Source organism: Cynoglossus semilaevis, chromosome 1, assembly GCF_000523025.1.
Source record: "Cynoglossus semilaevis isolate Cse_v1.0 chromosome 1, Cse_v1.0, whole genome shotgun sequence".
In the NCBI taxonomy this organism is placed as follows: domain Eukaryota; kingdom Metazoa; phylum Chordata; class Actinopteri; order Pleuronectiformes; family Cynoglossidae; genus Cynoglossus; species Cynoglossus semilaevis.
The window spans coordinates 27,509,263-27,529,366 of NC_024307.1; the positions used below are offsets into that span (position 1 = coordinate 27,509,263).

At 39.1% G+C, this 20,104-nt stretch overlaps 2 protein-coding genes across 16 annotated transcripts in view; both read right to left on the minus strand.

Annotated features, from left to right (window-relative positions):
• The window catches only part of afap1 (actin filament associated protein 1), a 78,363-nt gene extending 62,019 nt beyond the window's left edge, over window positions 1-16,344 (minus strand). The window contains exon 1 of the mRNA XM_008323864.3: window positions 16,201-16,344. Within this exon, the coding sequence (XP_008322086.1) occupies window positions 16,201-16,225 (25 nt within the window). The 5' untranslated portion in view covers window positions 16,226-16,344. The remainder of the gene's footprint in view (window positions 1-16,200) is intronic.
• A 1,579-nt stretch (window positions 16,345-17,923) lies between these two features.
• Window positions 17,924-20,104, minus strand: part of ablim2 (actin binding LIM protein family, member 2) — an 87,196-nt gene continuing 85,015 nt past the window's right edge. For all 15 annotated transcript variants that reach the window (XM_025062554.1, XM_025062735.1, XM_008323906.3 and 12 more), the window contains one exon: window positions 17,924-20,009. In XM_025062554.1, coding sequence (XP_024918322.1) covers window positions 19,896-20,009 — 114 coding nt within the window. In that variant the 3' untranslated portion in view covers window positions 17,924-19,895. The remainder of the gene's footprint in view (window positions 20,010-20,104) is intronic.

Below are 20,104 nucleotides of genomic sequence, written 5' to 3' on the forward strand. Positions count from 1 at the left end.
TTGCACTCAGTGAGTGTTTTTTAACCTTTCTCGGACACAGCATATGTTACGCATCACGTAACACAAGTGTCATAAAAATGTTTAAATGTTTTAATTTCAGTCAAACTATAGTGATAGTTTGAATGAAATGAAACTTGTATAAAAATCTGGGAAGAAAAAGAATGAAAAATGTCTAAAGATAACGTTTACAGCTCTTCTCCTAAGCGACAAATCCAGACAAAGTTAAAAGATGGGAGTTGAGTAAAAGAGGCTTAGGTCAAATTGTTCAATCTATACTTCTTGTGCATTTGTGCCTTTTTGTTATTCCAGCATGTTTCCTCTCCATGCTTTTGGTGTGGCTTCCTGCATCACAGGTTTCCATTAACAGCATGTTTCCAGTGTTGCATTAAAGGTGGCGTTGTTCCTCACTTTACAGCACATTTCTCGGGATGGAAATCTTTGGGGCCTTAGCAGAGTGTCTGTCCTCGCAAAAGTTCAATCCACTTAATTCCAGTGCTCTGCAACTTTCTTTTCAAGTGGGTTCTTCAGAAAATAACCCAATATAATATACATTATAAACACCACTGACAATAAAGCCGGATTAGTAATACAGAAAGCAGGCGTTAAATATGGAGTGAACTATTAAAGCCATATGCTCTGCAGTGTGGTAGGTCATCCTCAGGATTGAAGTGGAATGACTTCATCTCTTTCCACTGGATCCAGAAGTCAGACCGAGGGTGGAGGAGGTGGGACAGTGGGAGCCCAGAGCGGAGGTTTCATCATACTTCTCCAGCTCACTGTCACATCCTATTTAGAGTGCTTGTGCTCGCTGAAGTCATCTCTGCGAGGAGTTTGAAAAATGTAACACACATGCGCGCGCACAAACAAACACATGTGCACCTCATTCAGCCACTATGAATACTGACTGCTCTGCTTGCTACTGAGCTTTACAACTACAGTCCCACCATTGGCTAAAATCAGCCATGGCTCCAACTAGCATATAGCCAAATGTTACCCATTGCTAAAGTCAGCCATGGCTCCGACTAGCATATAGCCAAATGTTACCCATTTCCACGCCGAGAACAAGACTTGAGAATTTGCATTTGTAGCTTAGTTTATAAATTATATGACTGTTCTTTGTCCCAATTTTCCCAAAACGTAAGCAAAGCATGGCAACAACTCCAAAGAAAACAACAAGGGTATATAAATGCTTATTTACTAAATATGTTAATATATAAATTATAAATAAATAAAATGTAAAGGCTATAGTTAAGCTAGCACAGATAGGCTTTTAGATTTCCTTCAAAACTACCGTTTATATCCCATTATTATCTAAACCCCCAAAAATTTACCGTTTATATCCCATTATTATCTAAATAATAGCGAAAGTTTTGTGTTTTCCTAACTGGCTTCGGGGAGTACACTACATATCCTGTGTGTAGGGTTGTCTCAATATCATTTTTTACAATCCGATGTGAGAGTTTTTAATTGTGTAGATGCCGATACGGAGTACCGTCACCGATAGCTATATAGCTATAGGAGGAGTGTTAATAAATATATCTGGAAGGCTCTGCTATGTATGTGGCACATCTCTGTGAGTACAATAAAAAGTGTTCAAACTGACACTGTCATTACTTCGACAATATAGCTACGTTTCTGATATATCCCCTAAAAGAAACCAACCAACCAGTGATGACCGGTGCATTGCTGGTTGTAGTAAAAAGACATTACAGAGTATATTACGGTCCGAAACGGTGTGTTTCTAGGTGTTTGAATCAAGTGTGCATTTGAAGTATCGGCGCAGGTCAACCTCTGACTTCAACATAAAAGGTTTGTGTTGCCAGTTCCAAAAAAAAGCAGGAACTAATTAAGAACTGCATGAAGGAATTTCGTTTTACCTGATGTGTATTAAGTAGACGTCAACGGTCGAATTGTTCTGTGCAGAAGGCGCTGCAAGTATATTAAATGAATGATGGTAATAACGCTTTAATGAACTGAGATCATAAGCCACATGGTGCCCATGTGTGGTTAAAGTCAACTGTAGATTCTTTGGGCATCTATGTTGCTGTCCCTTAGGACAAAATATCCAACTCCTCTCTCTCCTTGCTGAACTTCTCTGTGCAATATTGCACATGGCAAGTAGTAGTCGTAGCAAAACTCTCCTTCAAAATGTAGCTCTGCGTAAGGTCAAGTAATCTAAGCACCCAAGAATGCAGGGCTGAGAGTCAGTTCAGCTGCATTCTTCGAAAAAAATGACCTCTCTCTATTTCCTGACACTCCCCTGCTCGCCCTTTTACCTCTTCCAATGAACACCAGTGTTAAGCCAATACCTTATCTTACTTCTGTTCCCCCACTGTAATAGAGGTCATGCAAATAACGGCAAAGCCAAAGATGGCAGAAAAAAACACACACACATAAGAGCTGGGACCATGTAAGGACACACCAGAGGTCCACATGATCCATGTTGGGAAATGTATCCATGTTGTGCTATGAAGCAGTGACAGACTGCTGTGCTTCAACTATTTACTGAAACCTCATTTAAATCTATTTTACATTTCAAAGCAAAAACAGTAATATGATATCATTCAACTTAGTTATTCCTGGAATGCAAAACATTTCTTTCATTCAAGTGAAGTTACATGAAATCATATGTCCTATTCTGAATATTCAGAAATGTTTTTGTTACACTAATGGAAAACAGAAGCTGAACTGCCCCTATCTATCAATAGGGTAAACTTGTAATGGTTGACTGATAGTACTACAGTACACTATCTATAGTAGAAAGCAATGGACTTTCTGGATAAATAAATGAAAAAAAAGCTGTTAACAATGAACAATTCTACCACTCAGTATTAAATATGAAACATTATTTCAACCACCTACAGTAAACAGTATTCAACATTGCTAGCATTACCTAAAAATCGCACATCTCTAGAGTTACTATAAAAGGAAATTGCCATTTTGCTGTTGCTGTCAGCAATCACAGCCTCTTCCTACTTGTTATCTACGTCTAATTCTTTTTAATTGTCTTTTTTAATCACACTGGCTAAAATGGTTCCATTGTAGGGACCAAAGGCTACTTATGGCTCTGGAACCACAGGTTGCAGACCACTGGTCTAAGCTAACTAGATCAATCAGATTTCGTTAATATGCCACAGCCCGACTGGTTACCATAAGTGAGTGACATCCATCTGTGGTGATGCCATTTCATTAGCCATCAGCTAAAAATACAAACCACAGAAATGAAATGTTGTTATTTTCCTCCCTGGGCCAGTGTTCGAGTTGAGGACACTGCCAAGGGAAACATATTTTCACTGACCCACACTCTGCAGTAAAGCCTGAGATCTAGAAACAGATTTACTGCTTAATGAGAAGCATGGAGATGAGTATTAGAAAATAGATGATGAGGTAACGATGAAATGGTGATGACTTTCACATGTCTGCTGGAACATCACAAGGCCATACATGCTTAGACATAGCAGAAGGGGCAGACGATAATAAAGACCAAGCTGCAACTTTTAAAGACCCAGCATCATCTGAGGATGAAATGGAGAACCGTAAATAGCAGTGAAAGAGCACAGCAAACGATGAGATCCAATTTAGAATTTCTCGTTTATCATAGTGAGTGACACAATATTTTTGTTTCCCTTCTCCTGCTGTTTATCACAATATTTTTGTTTCCCTTCTCCTGCACCTCTTTAGCATATTAGCTACAAAGAACGTTCTAACAGAACATGTCTACAATGGTCTGGATGTTTGTTTAAATCACAAATCTGTACTCAGTATTAAGTAAATTTAGAGATTTATAACTATTCAACAGGTCTTTGCAAAGTGTAAGAAGGACGGTGTAAAGGCAGAGCTACAAATTTGGGTGAATGTGGAGCAACCGTTTACTCACGATTTCCACTGCATAAATGGGTACATACACACAAACTCATGTCACACACGCGTAGACGCTCTATGGCAAGAAGGGAATACCTCAGTTGCCCTTAACAGCTGTGGAATTTTCTACACAGATGTTTTTTTGCACTTTGTGATTTTCAGTTAAATTCCTTGAGGGTGTGGCGCTCTAATTATCATGGTAAATACGTGGAGAGCAGCCCAGAATAGCTGCCTTTTACCTCCATATAGTGAGAGCAGGGTAAAGTGGGTTAGAATAATAGCAGAATGGAAACTTTGCGTGAAATTGACTCTCGGACTCACTGTTAACACACGGGCCTTGTATAAATAATGACTGGACAGACCTGCCAAAAGCATGCGTGCACCTATAGTACATGCAGATGTGTGCACACGTACCAAGGAAGACCGAGTTTACATAAGAGGACATTTTTTAACCCTGCTTTATATAATGAAAATCAAATTAGTCAGGAAAGGCTATACGAGGTAAATGTGCTGCAAGAAATTGCATTTTGATAGGATGCTAATGATCACATGGGCTAAAAACTCGAGGCTTGTCGGCCAAATCTAGCACATTTTTATGTGGTCCGGCGCAGACTAATGTGTACGGTTGACTTTAAATAAAAGTCTATAGTATGGAGTCCAGTCACTGAATGGGTTGAATGCATTGGTAAAATTCTATATATGGCGAGTAAAGCTTTTGATTCAAACTAAGCATGCATTCAACATAAACTTAATGGCCCATAATGTTTGTTGATTTTGTGGAAAAACCCCTGGTTAAACTTGAGTCATTGATATATCCCACCTTCCTGTTGGTGTTCCTTGGAACCTAAAATGTGCTGCTTTTTCATGGTAACAGTACTCGCCAACCATTAACATCGCTCTGTCTACACAAAATAGCCGCCCAATAAAACCCAGTCCGTTGGCTACAGGCTGAAGGTACTTTTTAGTTGTACAATAATAATTACTTTAAGACAAGGTTTGTGTCCAATAAACTAAACCCAGGGACTATCTGACAGCTCATTCCTGTTAAAAGAGAGCTGGAAGGCTTTTTGACCACAGCTGGAATCTGCCTAATCATGTTTCATCTAATAACAGGCTTCAGCCCCAGCACACACTCAGTTTGTCCTGCTCTACTAGCAATCTGGTGTGAAGGAATGCAAGATGATAGGTAGGGAATGGGATGTGCTGTGTGTGTGTGAGAGAGAGGCAGACAGAGACGGAGAGTGAGTGAGTGTGTGTTGCTTGGTTTCACTACATTCTGCCAGACTACTTTGTCTCTGTATACGACATTCTTCTGTTCTCTTACCCCTGCAGACATTTTAATAAACCGACCCTTTATCTGGGATCAGCTACAAAGCAGACCTTGACCTTACAGGAAATCGAATTTTACCTCTTATTACTGCACAGTTTTAAAAATATTTCAAATGAATTATCAAGTATTGCTGTAGCTTAGTATGAAGGAAAATCTTTTAGGCACAGGCCATACCAGCCTCACTAAGTGCAGGTCATTAAGTGAGCCTCCGACTGACAAGCTGAGAAGATAATTGTCAAATGATTGTGAGGGACTGACATTTTTTTTTATTAGAAGTTTAATTATTAATACTCACTTTTACTCCGCAGCTTCCAGGTATATGGAATTTATAAGCTCTTGGAGGCAACGTATAGCTTCAAAACTAGCCAATGACATTAATACTAGGGTTGTCCCTTTAGTCTCGATCCAATACCTTCTTTACTACTCCAGCATACCGAGGGATGCCGTTGCTGAGGTGATAGTGCTGTTAACGGCATGTCCCACAATGTTAAGTTGAGCTTCTGGGCTTAAGTATCGGATCGGATGGGATATAGATGTTTTTTTTTTCGATGTTCAGCCATGAGGTTTCGACGAATTAGATCAATACTGATCCTGAGTATCGGATTGAGGCACCACTAAAATAAAATCAATTAAGTCAAGGTATTCAGTTTTCAGGATTCAACTTTGCACGTGCCGTAAACAGGGACACTATCACCTCATCAATGGCGGATACAGGAGGAGGAAAGAAGGTATCGGATCTACATTTGTATCTTCAGCAACGGCAGTCCACAGCATACAGGAGAAGTAAGAAGGTATCGGATCTACATTTGTATCGTCAGATACTCCAAGTTGCATAATTGGATAGCTCATGATAAATTTGTATCGAGCCATTCCTACCTTGGCCTCTTCCTGACATTGTTAATTCATATTAACCATATATATTCCATAAGAATAGGTCAAACTAAAGAAAAAGGTTTTATCAAATGAGGGTCAACAGACAAGGGATGAAAACCTGGTGTCAAAGACAGAAACAAAAATACTGTCTCGGAAACAAGTCACATTTAAACTGAATGCAAAGAGGAAACTTGATGACAATAGTTAAACAATGGTTCAAATGCCAACATCTGAATGTAATTACCACCATGCCACACAGCCCCGCAGAGATGCACAGACACAAACACACACTTGTCTGCTTTTCTGCTGACAATTCTTATATTCAAAATCCAATATAGATATCATGCCTTTTGCTGCAAAAGGTCAAGTGTAAATACTTACACAATTTACAGTATGTAACAAGGGTGTTAAAATTTGGGACTTTTGTCTTACGATTATATCACCAGTTTATAAATATAATCTGTTTGGATTTTGCTTGTGTGTGTGTGTGTGTGTGTTTGTAGTACCCAGAGCTAAAACTCAGGAGCAGGAGAACCAGCTGTGCATGATGCACAGCAGCAAAAATGTGATGACATGACATAAATCTTACACCTTCATGGAGCAGTTCATGAGCCCTGAGCACATTTTTCTTCAGTTGTCCACATGAACATGTGCAAATAACATTAAAGTCTACTGATTTTATTTTTTGTCCAAAGGAAGTAGTTGTTGTCCACTGGACTCCGATATTCATTGTACACAAATTGTTTATACAGAGAAACATTTCCACAAGCCCCTTAATGTTTAACATGTGTGTTATAATTATGTGACAAAGATGAGTATCATTTTTTTTTAAATATTTTCTTATGAAAGTCATTTCACTGCCCTCTTGTGGGCAAACAGGAAAAGCAACAGTTTTTGATGGACTTACCCAAAATTGTATTTCACATTTTTTGGGGCAAAAAGTAAACGTATACCAAAGTGAATTACTAAGGTTTTCCAATTTTGGTTAAAAAAATGTTTTTAACAAAACTACAAAAACAGTAGTGTTGTTTAGTAGTGTTAGTTGTGCAAATTGTTTTTTATTTTCGTTTGTTGCAAAAAAATATTTGACTTAATAAAAATATGAGGGTAAAAAAAAAGACTCAAAATTGCCTTTAAAAATGAGTTAAAAAAGTGGACATAAAACTGTGAGGCAGTCAAAAAACAGGAAAAAAAAACATCTTAAGCCACTCAGAATGTATTGGCCCCACCATTTTGACTTAGCCTAGCATCTGTGAACAACATCATCTGTTAAACCTGATTGTGCCAGCCCGTACCTGCTGCGATCTGAAGCGTAGTAGCTGCAGCTATCTAAAAAAAAAGTATAGCATCATCTACTGTTTCGTAAAGGAATCATCCTTGGATGGAAGCCACAAAGTTCTGCAGCGGTCTTTAAATGTAGTGATAGGATCTAGCATCCTGTGGTTTCCCTCCAACTCTCTCTCTATCTCTTCTGGCTTCAAATGCAGTCACTAGCATGTAAGTGCTTGTTATCACACTTGTTCAAACAGAAACAGCTACTTTTCTATCTCAACGTTACACTGCTCATGTTTATCGGAACAAAGTGAAAAGGGGCAAAGCAGAGAAAACTAACAGAACAGAACAGCACAGAAGAGGGTTGACCATGGACAGTTGCTTTTCCAATATTTGAAAAATCCCACAGCATGCCAAACAAAAAGTACAAGAAATAAAATACAACTTTATTCTAGTTTATTATTTACTAACAATTAACTTACTCAGTTTGATAGGCCTGTTTAGTTGAACACAATACTGATAGGACAGGAATTGAAGACAGAAAAATGTGCCATGATCTTCTAAGTCATACGTGTCAAACTTAAGACCCGGGGGCCAAATGCGGCCTGCCAAGCCATTTTGTGTGGCCCGCGGCATTTAAGCATTTAATAAAGTCCTTGCAGCAGAGTTAATCAACCTATAAAATTAAAAGTTTTTTTATTATTACACAGCAATGAACAATATTTGTAGCTTGAATAAATGATAATCAATTGCAGATACATGTATTAGTCTGTTATGGAGGAGCTACATCTATACCAGACTATTCTGTTTGGATCAAAGTCTGAATGACTTTTATTTTAAAATATTGCCAGCTTATTGTCAAATAACGCAAGCAAATGGATTTTTTTTTTTTTTTTTTGAATGGAGTAAATTAGAATTTTTTCACTGTGTCCCACTGCGGGCTGGTACCAAAGGACCTATGGACTGGTACTGGTCCGCGAACCAGGGGTTGGGGACCCGTGATCTATACAGTGTTCCATTTCTGTATTTCTGTATGGAACACTTCCTTCAACAGGAACTGTATTGCTGATGTGGCCCCCAGTGAAAATGAGTTTGACACCCCTGTTCTAAATCCATCTTAATTTTTTTTAGTTTTTATAGCCATCTGCTGCCACCTATTGAAAGATTATTTAATTGATCTGTCTGTCACTGTAGCTTACTTAGACCAACAAAGATACATTATTGAGACGTGCGCAAAGGAAGCATATCCTAGGATTTAGGTGAAACCGAGGTTAAAGAAAAGAAACTCCCGAGAGTACAACGACTGTACAACTGGACAATTCATCTTGAGTTGGTCATTTAAACGGCTAAAGAGCTGAATGAGAAATGTAGCAAAAAAGACTGAGACAAAACCTCTCCTGTGAGAAGATCTCGAAACACTCCAACACTCTTACACAGGCATCGACAGGCAGAACAGAGCCTCTCAGACAGTGACTCACCCAACCAGAGCTTCATCTGTTAAATACCTTGACATCTACCATCTCTGCTCACACAAAGCCTCCTCTCTCTTGTCTGTCTCACTAATGCTTTTCTTTCACCTGCCCCACAGCAGTCTGGATGGTATATGGCATCTTAATTGACAGGACCCCCCTCCCCTACAGTCCCCCCCTAAAAAGATAATGTACACACAGACATCCACCCACGGACACACCTGTGCATATTGCCAGCTAATGTTGACTTAAGGCATTCCACAACACGTAAAGTGAGCACTGTTTATCATCACACACGACAAAGGCTTGCTTTTCACAACTGCCAATGTAATTCAATTGTTAGAGAGAAACTCAGCAACAGAAAAAAAATATTTAAAGATACATTTCAAATTTTTCTTAACTTAGATTCAAATACCTAGTGTTCAATACTCACTCGATGCACATTTCTGAGAGTGTCATTTTCTACATCCTGCACAGCAATGTCAGATTATATCATTTTTGTATAATTACAAGGAGACACAGCGATTTTTAAAAATAAGCCAATCAGGTGATCGGATAACAGAGATTCACTTGTTTTGGTCTTTTATACAGTTGTTATTCTCTAACCCCAGGTTCCTGGTTCAAGTTTTATCATGTTTCCTTGCCCTGCAGAGATGTGTGGGCCGACAAGTGCAGCCATAGCTAGGTTAGACAGTCAAACGAATACAGTAAGCATCAGTACCTGAACATGTGTCTCTACCGCTTTGATGCACATGCTACATGCTAGCATGTGCATCAAAGCAGTAGAGTGCTTGTTTGTGTATATTCAAGGTACTTGGATAATGCAGTGTTTTGCAATAGCGATGAGCGACGGCGATGAAGATTTAGTAACGAGGTGTCACACATGCATGCACACCATATGAGGACAAGTGCACCCATTAGCACATGACCATGCACATTTTTGTTTGAACCCTCACGTGCAAACATACACACAGTCGGCGCTTGTAGCTGTCAATGTGTGAATGAAAGAGCAGCAAAAATTAATATGGGAAAAAAAAACTAAATTTGGAAAAAAACACAGCGGAAACTCTTATATTACAGTGGTGTACAATAACCAATAAGTAGATAGCACATTACTACAGTCCTAACAGCTTTTAAACCTGGAAGACAAACATATTTATGACAGCATCAATGGAAGATGTGTTACTAAAATTTAAACATATTTATGATAGCATCAATGGAAGATGTGTTACTAAAACTTGTACTTTTATGTTTGATAACTTTCATAAAAAGGTTAGCCATGATCCTACGCAAAAGAAGAACCTCACTGCTTCAATGAACATTAAATAAAAACTAGCATTTCCCCCTTTTCAGTCACAAATTAATGTCAAGCTGTTTGTCACATAACAGGATCAGAAAGAGGGCGCTGGAGTGAGGCACGGAGAAAGTTAAGTGCGGTTTGTTGAACTCGTATTGACAGAGGCCGGACTCTCCAAACACATTAGCTCGTGAGCTGCAGATGTTCTGGCTGTGTTCTGACACGACGTTCAGCACCTGAGGTTCTCAACACAGACATCACAGTCATGCATTTCATCTGTCTCCTTGCAAGCACCAACAAGCAGAAGGACTCGGCTTGGCACAGAGTCTGAGATGTTTTCTACTTCCTGACCTCTGTGCTTACTATTGCTTCTGCACTGATACCATCAGTAGTTAATCTATTCAACAGGGCTGACTTATGAGTTCTGTGCCAGGTTGAGAAAGGAACAAGGAAAAAATGTACAACTGGCAACATCATGAGCATTTTGTGATTACACTACAAATAACCTATAAGGGCTACACCTAAGCCAGTGGTTCTTAACCTTGTTGGAAGTACTGAACCCCACCAGTTTCATATGCATATTTAGTGAACCTTTCTTTATTAGAAAAAAAATCAAAAAATATTTTAAAATATTAAGAAAGAAATCACACAGTCACAGTCGACTACTGAGCGCACCAAATTTCCTGCTGCACAGATAGGCCAAGCAACGTAGCGTGATCACCTGCAGCCAGTGATGGCCAAGCAGGGCGCGTCGTCACAAATCATGAGTCAGGTGTGTGTCTTGTCCTCCGCCGAACCCCTGAGACTGACTCATCGAACCCATGAGGTTCAAACCCAGGTTAAGAACCACTGACCTAAGCAAATCTGATCCTATTTTTCATACCTCCCTGTTGAACGGTACTTTAAATTGACTGAAACCATAATGATATGCAAATATGCTAAATAAAGCACAATGCCCAAATGCGGCTTTTATTTGCGCACTGTTGCACTGATGAGATCAGGTGAGTGCGTAGATCACTGTGAAGCCAGGCCAAATATTTCTTAACAAATATATACAAATATACTGTATATTTGAATATATATATATTTGAATATATAAATATATATTTGAAAGTGAGTTCCTTCGTTATTTACATTCTATCATACGGCTACTCGCCACTATATATACAAATATATTGACAGTAATTAATCGCAAGAGGTCAACAGCACTGTGAACCTACAACTTACATTCAATGGGATTGAAATGATCTAATATCTACTGAACTTCAAATCCATTGAAAAATGGGTACAGTTTGTACATGGTTAGATATAATATTGTACTGAAAATGTGTATATACAGTATTAACCCTTCGTATTAGCCCTTCTCATTTTGTACACATCCAGCGTACTCGCAACAAGTTTGCATCTTGTCCCAGAATCGGAGTATGAGGAAAAGTTGGCACAGGCCGTGCAGCACAGGAGCGAGCACACACAAAGGCATACAACACAAGGGTTAAATCAGACTGTAATCAAAACCCATTGTCTAGCTCACATAAGAGCCCAGTCAGGGCAACATGATATTTAATGGTTCACGAACAGAACAGTCATAAACAGTATTCATCCATCAGGGCGTGTGTTTGTTGGTTTGTTACATTTTCCATCGGTCTTGTTTTCATTTATCTACAGGTGTCCTGACGAACAAAAGGAATGAACAGAGAAGTGCTGACAGTGTTAACTGGCGAACAGCTGCTGCCACCTCTCAGGTGCTGAACAGGCATGAGAACATTCCTCCTACAGGTACAGGGTACTGTTATACAGTACTTGGACTCACAACGGCACTTGTCATTAGTACGTAGTGTTAAGGGTGTCCTTGACTATGTGGTTTGGCATTTTTGTTTTTGCTAAGGTTTTACTAATTTATTTAATCTTTGACCTGTGTTTTACACACATTGGGATTAATGCCAACCAACAGATTGGACTGACAGGAATCTTCTAGCTGCAGCAAATCCAACCTGTAGTCATTGGTAACGCTAAACCTTCACAACTTTTCCTGCCCAAATAGACCTTAAAGGATTTTCCGTCACTTGCTTTGGATTGGCTTGAGCATAGAAAGCAAAGACACTGATGATAATTCCCATTATTTATAATGAATTCTTTCAGCATTGGTTCATTAAAAAGGTGAATGTTACGAATGTAAAATAAAACAGCTATCAAAGTAAGGTAAGTAATTAAGTACAGAGTTAGATACTCTAAAACATTTTAATCCCAGCTTTCAAGACAACACTTGGATGGATCTTGATTTTCCACATCCTAATATTTAATCTTTAAGTTGCAAAAAATATTCCAATCTGATTCCCATTCCCATTGGGAAACATACTGTACAGTATTTACAGTATGAACTATGCAAACTTAAAAAACTAGAGGTCATTAAGACACACATCCGGATGATGTGCTTTGCATTTCATAATCAATCGTCCTCTAAAAAGGATCAAAATACAAGTAATACAAGATATTCAGTACTCTCTCTGTGAGAGATGCTGACTGATCAACATAAAGGAGCTAAGTTTTCTCACATTACAGATTTGAAGTACACAATGTTTGTGTGTGTGTGGAGGGGGAGGGGCGGAGTTATTTTAGGGGGGTGCAGCAGGTCAAAAATATTTTTAAAAATTTCACATTTTTTTCCAGTGTGAATATCTTTTTTATCTGTCTTAAGGAACTTTTGATTTTTTTTTTTTTTTTAATTGGAGTTTTCATCAACCGCTGTGATGGCACGACAATCGTCCTATCACAAAAAGGGATGAGATGCAAACAAAAAAACAACAACTATACTCCATTAAATGTCTGACAAATGTGCCTGAGTAAACAATAAACCATCCACACAGCACATGAGCCGCATCTCAAAATGTCTGACAGACTAAGTAGAAACAGGTGTATTAGCACGTGTACAATAACTAATGAAAAAACTATATTTTATTTCTTTATAACATCTGAAGAATAAAGGAAAATTCCCCGCTTTAGGGCAAACACCTGCACCCAGGTCGGGTGAAGAAAGATTTGAAGAAGAATGAGTGAATGAGAGGGGGAAATGATAATGACTGTGGTCAGACAGTGGACTTAAAACATTGGCCTAAAGCACTAAAGCACAGTGGGAGACAATTGCTAAGGATGGAGGGGGGCGGAGTGAGAGGAAGAATATAGAAGCTACAGTAGGAGAACTACAGTAGATGAACAAAGGTTCAGTATCCAGTAAAACACTGCTACACTGTTGGCTTTAAAAGTATTGTAGCATCATGTAGAACCATCCTTTGAGGTTTTTCATTTTTTTTCTACCGTTTGTTTTGAGTAGAGTTGTGACCCTGTGATAGAATAGCAAACTGTAGGGTATACCCCGCCCCACCCATGGATAACTGGGATTGGCTGCAACACTTCCTGCAACACCAAAAAGGATGTTTAGTGTAAAAGGCAGGGATGGCTCAATCCAATGCGGACCATTATCAGTCTGATAATGTCGGGATCAAACAACAGAAAAAAAAAAAACTATAGCCCGCAGGAATATCTAGGTCCAAACGCTCAACTTAACTTTAACTTCATCATGATAGTACACATCCCTGGTACTCCAAGCTGCAGTATCGGTATCGTTATCGGACCTGAAGGAGTTATAACGAGCTATCTGTAGTAAAAGGTTTACACAAACTTTCTTTGATCTCAGACACTGCCATGTTTTGTGTCAGCGATTTTTGCATATACGTACCTCTGCATGTTAGTTCTTAGATCAATGCGTTTTTTTTTCTCAATTATTAAAATGCTTTACTTTGCCATTCAAAGTTCCATAAAATATTTGTACTAGCTCTTTGGACTGTAGGATTAGAGAGAATTTGTATAAAAGAAAATCTGTCTATAATATTTGTTTTTGTATTGAAGACACTCCCTAACTGTGACCCCCAGCCCATTTGAGTTTCAGACCCCTGATTTAGACAAATCACCAAATTTAGCAGTTATGCTGTATTGCTGCTTCTTTTTCTAAAATACTGCAGGTATTGCATTGGAGATTTGCAAATCGCTTATCACTTAAGCCATAATAGCTTTAAAAAAGTATATAAATATAAGAATAACATAAAAAAGCGCATGTGAAGTATTTCTTTTTCAATTTTTAACTATTTCTTGTCCGTACAATTAGAGCCAGACCTTGAACTGCATATGCGAAAAAAAATCAACTATGCTTCTCCCGGATACACACACAAATACACAAACACACAAACTGACACAGGTCCCAGATGTCCAGTGGTCATGATGTCATCAGCAGTATTGACAAACCCTGGACAATGAAGCCAGATGCTCAAAAGCGTCAGCGCAAATGTCTTGGTGTGCAAAGCCAGTGTGTGACACTGAAGTGGACCAAATTCTGTTCTCATGATCAAAAAATGCACATATAAACAATAAAGTCACAACAATAAGTTCCAGACAAACAAATCATAATGACAAGTCATTTCCCGTGACTGTTGATCAAGGCGAATTGCTAAGAATTTTGTGCTCTGTCTACACAGTACCACTATTTTATATGACAACTTATATTAGTCGTATAAAACGACTCAGCACAGACTAATTGGTCTCACATCAATAGGCTGCAGGAACACCCTCTTCTATCAACAGTCTGCTGCTTCACATTAAAATAAAGGGGGGGTGTAAAGCTCTGCTTTTGCCGCTTTCTGTCTTTGTTATTTCTTTATCTTTCTGCCTCCTGTTTCTCTCACCATTGAAGCTCAGCTTTAATTAAATAAATCATTTCTCCATTAGACCAGCTCTTCCTTGCAACAGAAAAAAAAAAACCTTGGGAGTGGCTTTTGGAGGTCAAAGCACGGGGAAATGACAGCAATCCAGGCTCCCAGCTGGTCTGCCCCCCACCTCCCTCCTCCACCGTCTCAACTCCCTGTCTACCCCTCCTCTCTCTCCTCTGTCTCCTCCTTCTCTCCGCCAGCAGGGATGCTGATGCTGGCTGAGAGCAGTCAGCAGCCCCCTGCCCAGGGCGTCCCATCATCTCAGTCTGCCAATTTATCACACCCCTCCTCCTTCCTTTTTACTCCTTCTCTACCACATGGTCCTTTGTATGTTGTGCAGCACCATTCACATGATGCGCCTGTATTTTACACAACAACAACAACATATATATATATATATATTGCTATAATAAAGCACAACTGTAATGGTTTGATAAACGTTTGAGAAATATTACGTCTCGTCACCTTCAGTGTTGGTCAGCTGTTGCCGTAGAGTGTTGGCTGTTATCACCAGCATCCTCTGGATCCTCCAGAACAGTACCACGTCATTGCACTCCAACTGAATGTGTACAAACATTTTGTAGGAATGATTCACAATGATCAGATGTTTGGCTTGTGGCTTTTAACATATATTTTTGAAAACCTAAACATTATTGCACAAGATACTGAAATGGAAAACAGAAGCTTTACTTTAAAGGGCAAAACAGGGAACAAATAATACTGAGTATTGCTGTAAAGACTGCAAATGTTGCACACAAAAAAACAACAACAAAACAATTAGCCATTGTACTTAAGAGAGAGCAACTTCAATTGCAATGTTGTATTTTTGCTAAATTCTAATTTACTCAACAACTGACTGCTCTAAAATAAAATATTTTCTTTCCGTCCTGGTACAATAATACAGTATTATAGTATTGTAGTATAAGAAAAATCAATGGTTTAAAGTAAAGGCCCCATTTTCAACTAAACAACTAAACAACGCCAATAAAGACAGTATTATTGCTTTAAAAGACTGTAAAATTTGCATTATAATATAAATATAAAAAATAATTTCGTATTTTTTTGTTTAAACGCTAAAAACGTGTGAATATACTACACAAAAATATCAAAAAATGTTTTAAAGAGCAGGTTAGCTAACATGGCTAAAATGCAGCTCTTTGGTTACGTTTTACACTAAAAAATAAACTAGCTACGTTTGGGGAAACCGGAAGCGCAGGTTGTAGGACAACAGCCGGGTTAAGCCAGGTGACTGACCAGACTATAGAACCAGGACCACACGCCGAACCCTGACTCAAAATGGACGCGGGTGAAGTGCTGTGAAGTGCCAGATATGCGTATTACCTTTCTCGCTGTTCCCTTGCTCCATGTTCTACATTGATACTCGTCCCGGACCAGTGACAATAGAGGCGTTGGAGAGTGGTGGTGCATGTGGTCCTGCTCTCCTAGCTGAGTGACAGCGATGTTGTCCAATCACAGACGAGATCAGAGGGGCGGCTCTCTTTGTTTTACTGACCACTGTACACAAACCTGACTCTAAGGAAAAACTGGGAAAATACTATTTTATATTTTTAAAACCTAGCTTTAAAAATCTACTAAAAGTATTTAAAGAAAAAATAATAAAAAATAGTTTTAGGTTTAACCTTCACACTAGATAGATAGATAGATAGATAGATAGATAGATAGATAGATAGATAGATAGATAGATAGATACAGGAGCACAGGACACTAACATAAGTGTAAAATGAAACAGTTTTGTATTATAAAGCAAAATGTTATTTTAAGAATTCTGGGGTATATATTTTAAAATGGTGGTTCAAATGGAGCATAATCTTAACATTATAGCCAAGTGTTTAAGTTGTGTAGCTACACAGGGAGTCTCAAAACTGACAACTTGCATATTACTTGCAAGAAAGTGAAAAAGAAATACAAATTCTGTTTTTAGATGTTGCTCGTTTGTCTGTTTAAACCAGTACATCCCGGGGGGAGCGAGGTGCCTAGAGGCATGAGGGGCTTCCAAAGGAATATGGCAGCAGGACATAAGTGTACCTGTACTGCTGTAATGCTTGAATGATAACAAGCCTCCAGTCACTAGGTGGCAGCAACTCATACAGTGGTTTGTACAGATAAAAATATACATGTTATCAGGTTCTCAGTAGTATTTTATTTTGTAGGGGTGTGGGTCGGATGGGGGGGTGGTGTGAAAACATTTCTGTCCCTAAGGGGGGGCATGACAGAAAATAGTTGAGAACCGCTGGTTTAAAACATGTCAGCCTGAGTCCGGTGACAGAATAAGCCACATGTACCATGTCAGGCATTGTTGTGAAGCCTTCATAGCAGACTGTGCTGAGGCTCAAGGCAAGTTTAAGATTAAGAACAAAGTCTTGTTGGGTTTTCCCTGTTTTCTGACTCAGCATTCCCATAACAAGCATTTACACGCAACGTAGAAGATTTATAGGCCACATATTTGAACATGAGCGGGTGGTTAAAACAGGGTCACATTATCAGACTTTATAGGAATAACAAAACGATGTGCACTCAAGCTGCTTCAAGTTAAATAAAACACTTAATAATCTCTTTTTTTTTAAATAAAGCATTCTGATTACCTTTGATCAAAGGTATCGCAACCACCTAGAGTATTATGGCGTTAAAGGAAGGCAGCAGCAAAAAAGGTCAGATTAAATGAGGAGGCACAACAACAACAATAATTACTTATTGTTATGCTGAAGAACTTGATTGTATTTTTAGAGATGATTTACAACAGGGTAATCTTGCAAACATTATCATTTTTGATATTAAAGCGTAATATGATGTCAGAGGCATCATTTGCCATCGCTATACATGAAGATAAGATTATCATCTGTCTTCTATACAGGTAAAATATTTGAGGACCGGTCGGTGGGTATCAGCCGAAACAACGCCCACTAAGCTGCTAATACTGTCTATTTATTATATATATATATTTGAAATATTCAAAGTTCCAAAACCATTCCATAACTACCGTATTGTTTTACCCACTTACACTTGCAGAAGATTACACAAAAAGACAAAGCACACATTTATCTGTATTACACACTTTACTTGAAAGTATCGTCATTCCGTTTAAGAGTTTTGACATTCATCGAACAAAGTCAAGCTCTCCAGTCCACACTGGCTGTGACATTTACATAAAAGCACTTTTAATGTTTAGCAAATGAGTATTAGAAAGAGGACACGATGCTTCATGACAACGGGTTAGTGTTCTTAATTACGGGAGCAAAAACAAAACCAAGTCGTTTGACACTCGTAAAATTCAACTCAGTTTGATATGTCTCTCCTCGGATGCTTTCCTTTCCACTCCACACACTCCAGATTAAAAAAAAACAAACAAAAATCAAATCCCTTCCTTGACGACATGAATTAAATAAATAGAACCTAACACAAGCTAATGAAAGCGACTGACCCAGACTTGTTATGTGACTAACCAGCTACTCAATCAATCACTCAGGAACACATTAACAATGTTGTCTAATCTGAGGTCAGTGGACAAATATACGCCCCTCCCCCCCTCAATTATTCCCCAATTTTCATGCATGCCTTGAAGAGTTATACACCGTGGTTTGGATACAGACAAATATATCTGGTATATGTCCAGTACATGTTCACACACATTTTACAGCATGTTAGTTGGCGACTTGATCCGTTTATGGTCCAGACAAATTGAGCGTAAACGCTGATGCCGGCATGTAGCCGTCGACACCATAGACATCCAACGACATACAACGTACAGCGCTAGCTCTCGACATGGGAGGAAAGTTACGAGACAGTTATAGTATTGAGTCTGTAAAACCCAAAGCAAGACCTCACTTGTTTCGCTTAAGTGCTGCTGCAGGTGTTTGAAGCTTATTAAAGTCAGCGTTTTTTTTTTTTCCTTTTTTAATATTATAACAAAATTTGCGGTTTCTCTCAGGTGTGTCTCATGACCGGGTGTAATGTTGTTTTTCCAGAAGTCAAAAATAGCTTATAAAAATAATTTCTTTTTTTTTTTTAATAACCTGGTGAGTGCACGCTGCTATGGCGGCGTTGCATGTTCGACACCTCTGTATACCCTGGAACCTTCAGTACTGTTCGTTCGTACTCCACATTTGTGATTTACTGTCACGTCGTGGCTGCTTTCCAGCCTCGTCTCTTCCTGTCAGGGCTGATTTACGAGTGGGTTATGTAAGATGCGGGACAGCATTTAAGCAATATTGGCACGCATATCAAAATCTGCCCCATTAAGCCTTATCCAACTCACGGAATTGAGCAGAACATGATGGAAAACGGAAAACAAAAGTAAACATATTGAAGCGTTTGAGCAAAAAAAAAAAAGTAACAAATGCAGAAAGTTGTTCTTAGTCCCTGTCTTTGGCCTTTGCTCTTATTACAGATTGTAGGTGCACATGTATAGCTTTATTTTCTCACACTAAAATAATAGGTTTCTCAACAAGGTAACAGTCTGTCGTTGATGGGGGAACAACTGAAAATCATAGCGAAACAGAGAGAAAAGGGAAAAGCAGGGCACGAATATGATGCGGGAAAAAAAAAAATCCTGTGAATAAAATCTGTGATATGAGTTGAAACTGAGCTAAGTCTGACCCACAAGAAGCTCAGACGCCTGTCTCTCTTTTCGCCAGAGGTAACAGAAGCATCGGGATGGGTGGGAGAGCGTTAGGATGCAGAAACCACACCGGGTGAGGAGCGTCAACACAGGCCATGCAAATGCAGCTCCTCGCCTTCTGAACGCGTGGTTTACAGTCACACATTTAAACCGCATTCCATACAAAAGCTACAGGTAGAGGGGAGGTTGCCCAGTGGTGAGAATGTCCTCACACGGCGAGCCTCTCCGCGGCAGACTAAATGGCATGGTATTTTTACAGGTAGAAAGTCGAGGGCATTATGGCGGTGCATACTGTGTATAGATATTTCAGAATGGGTTTGATTTGTTTTTTTCAGTTTCAGTCCAGACAGCACAGTTAGTGGTTGAGATGGTGTGTGACTTTTTTTTTTTTCTTCCTTGTTTAAAAAAGGCGAGCCTTCTTCTTGAGGTCGTTCTTCTTCCACAGGGCCAGGCGGTCAAACTGATCCAGGGTCATGCCGAAAACCTGACGGAATTCTTCAGGGGATAGGTGTCTCTGGAAATGGAGCACAACAAGAGAATTGTTTAGAGCAGTGGCTCCCTGCAGTGTCCCCTCCAGCTCCCGGTTTGAAATGAAGCTATTGGCAAGCA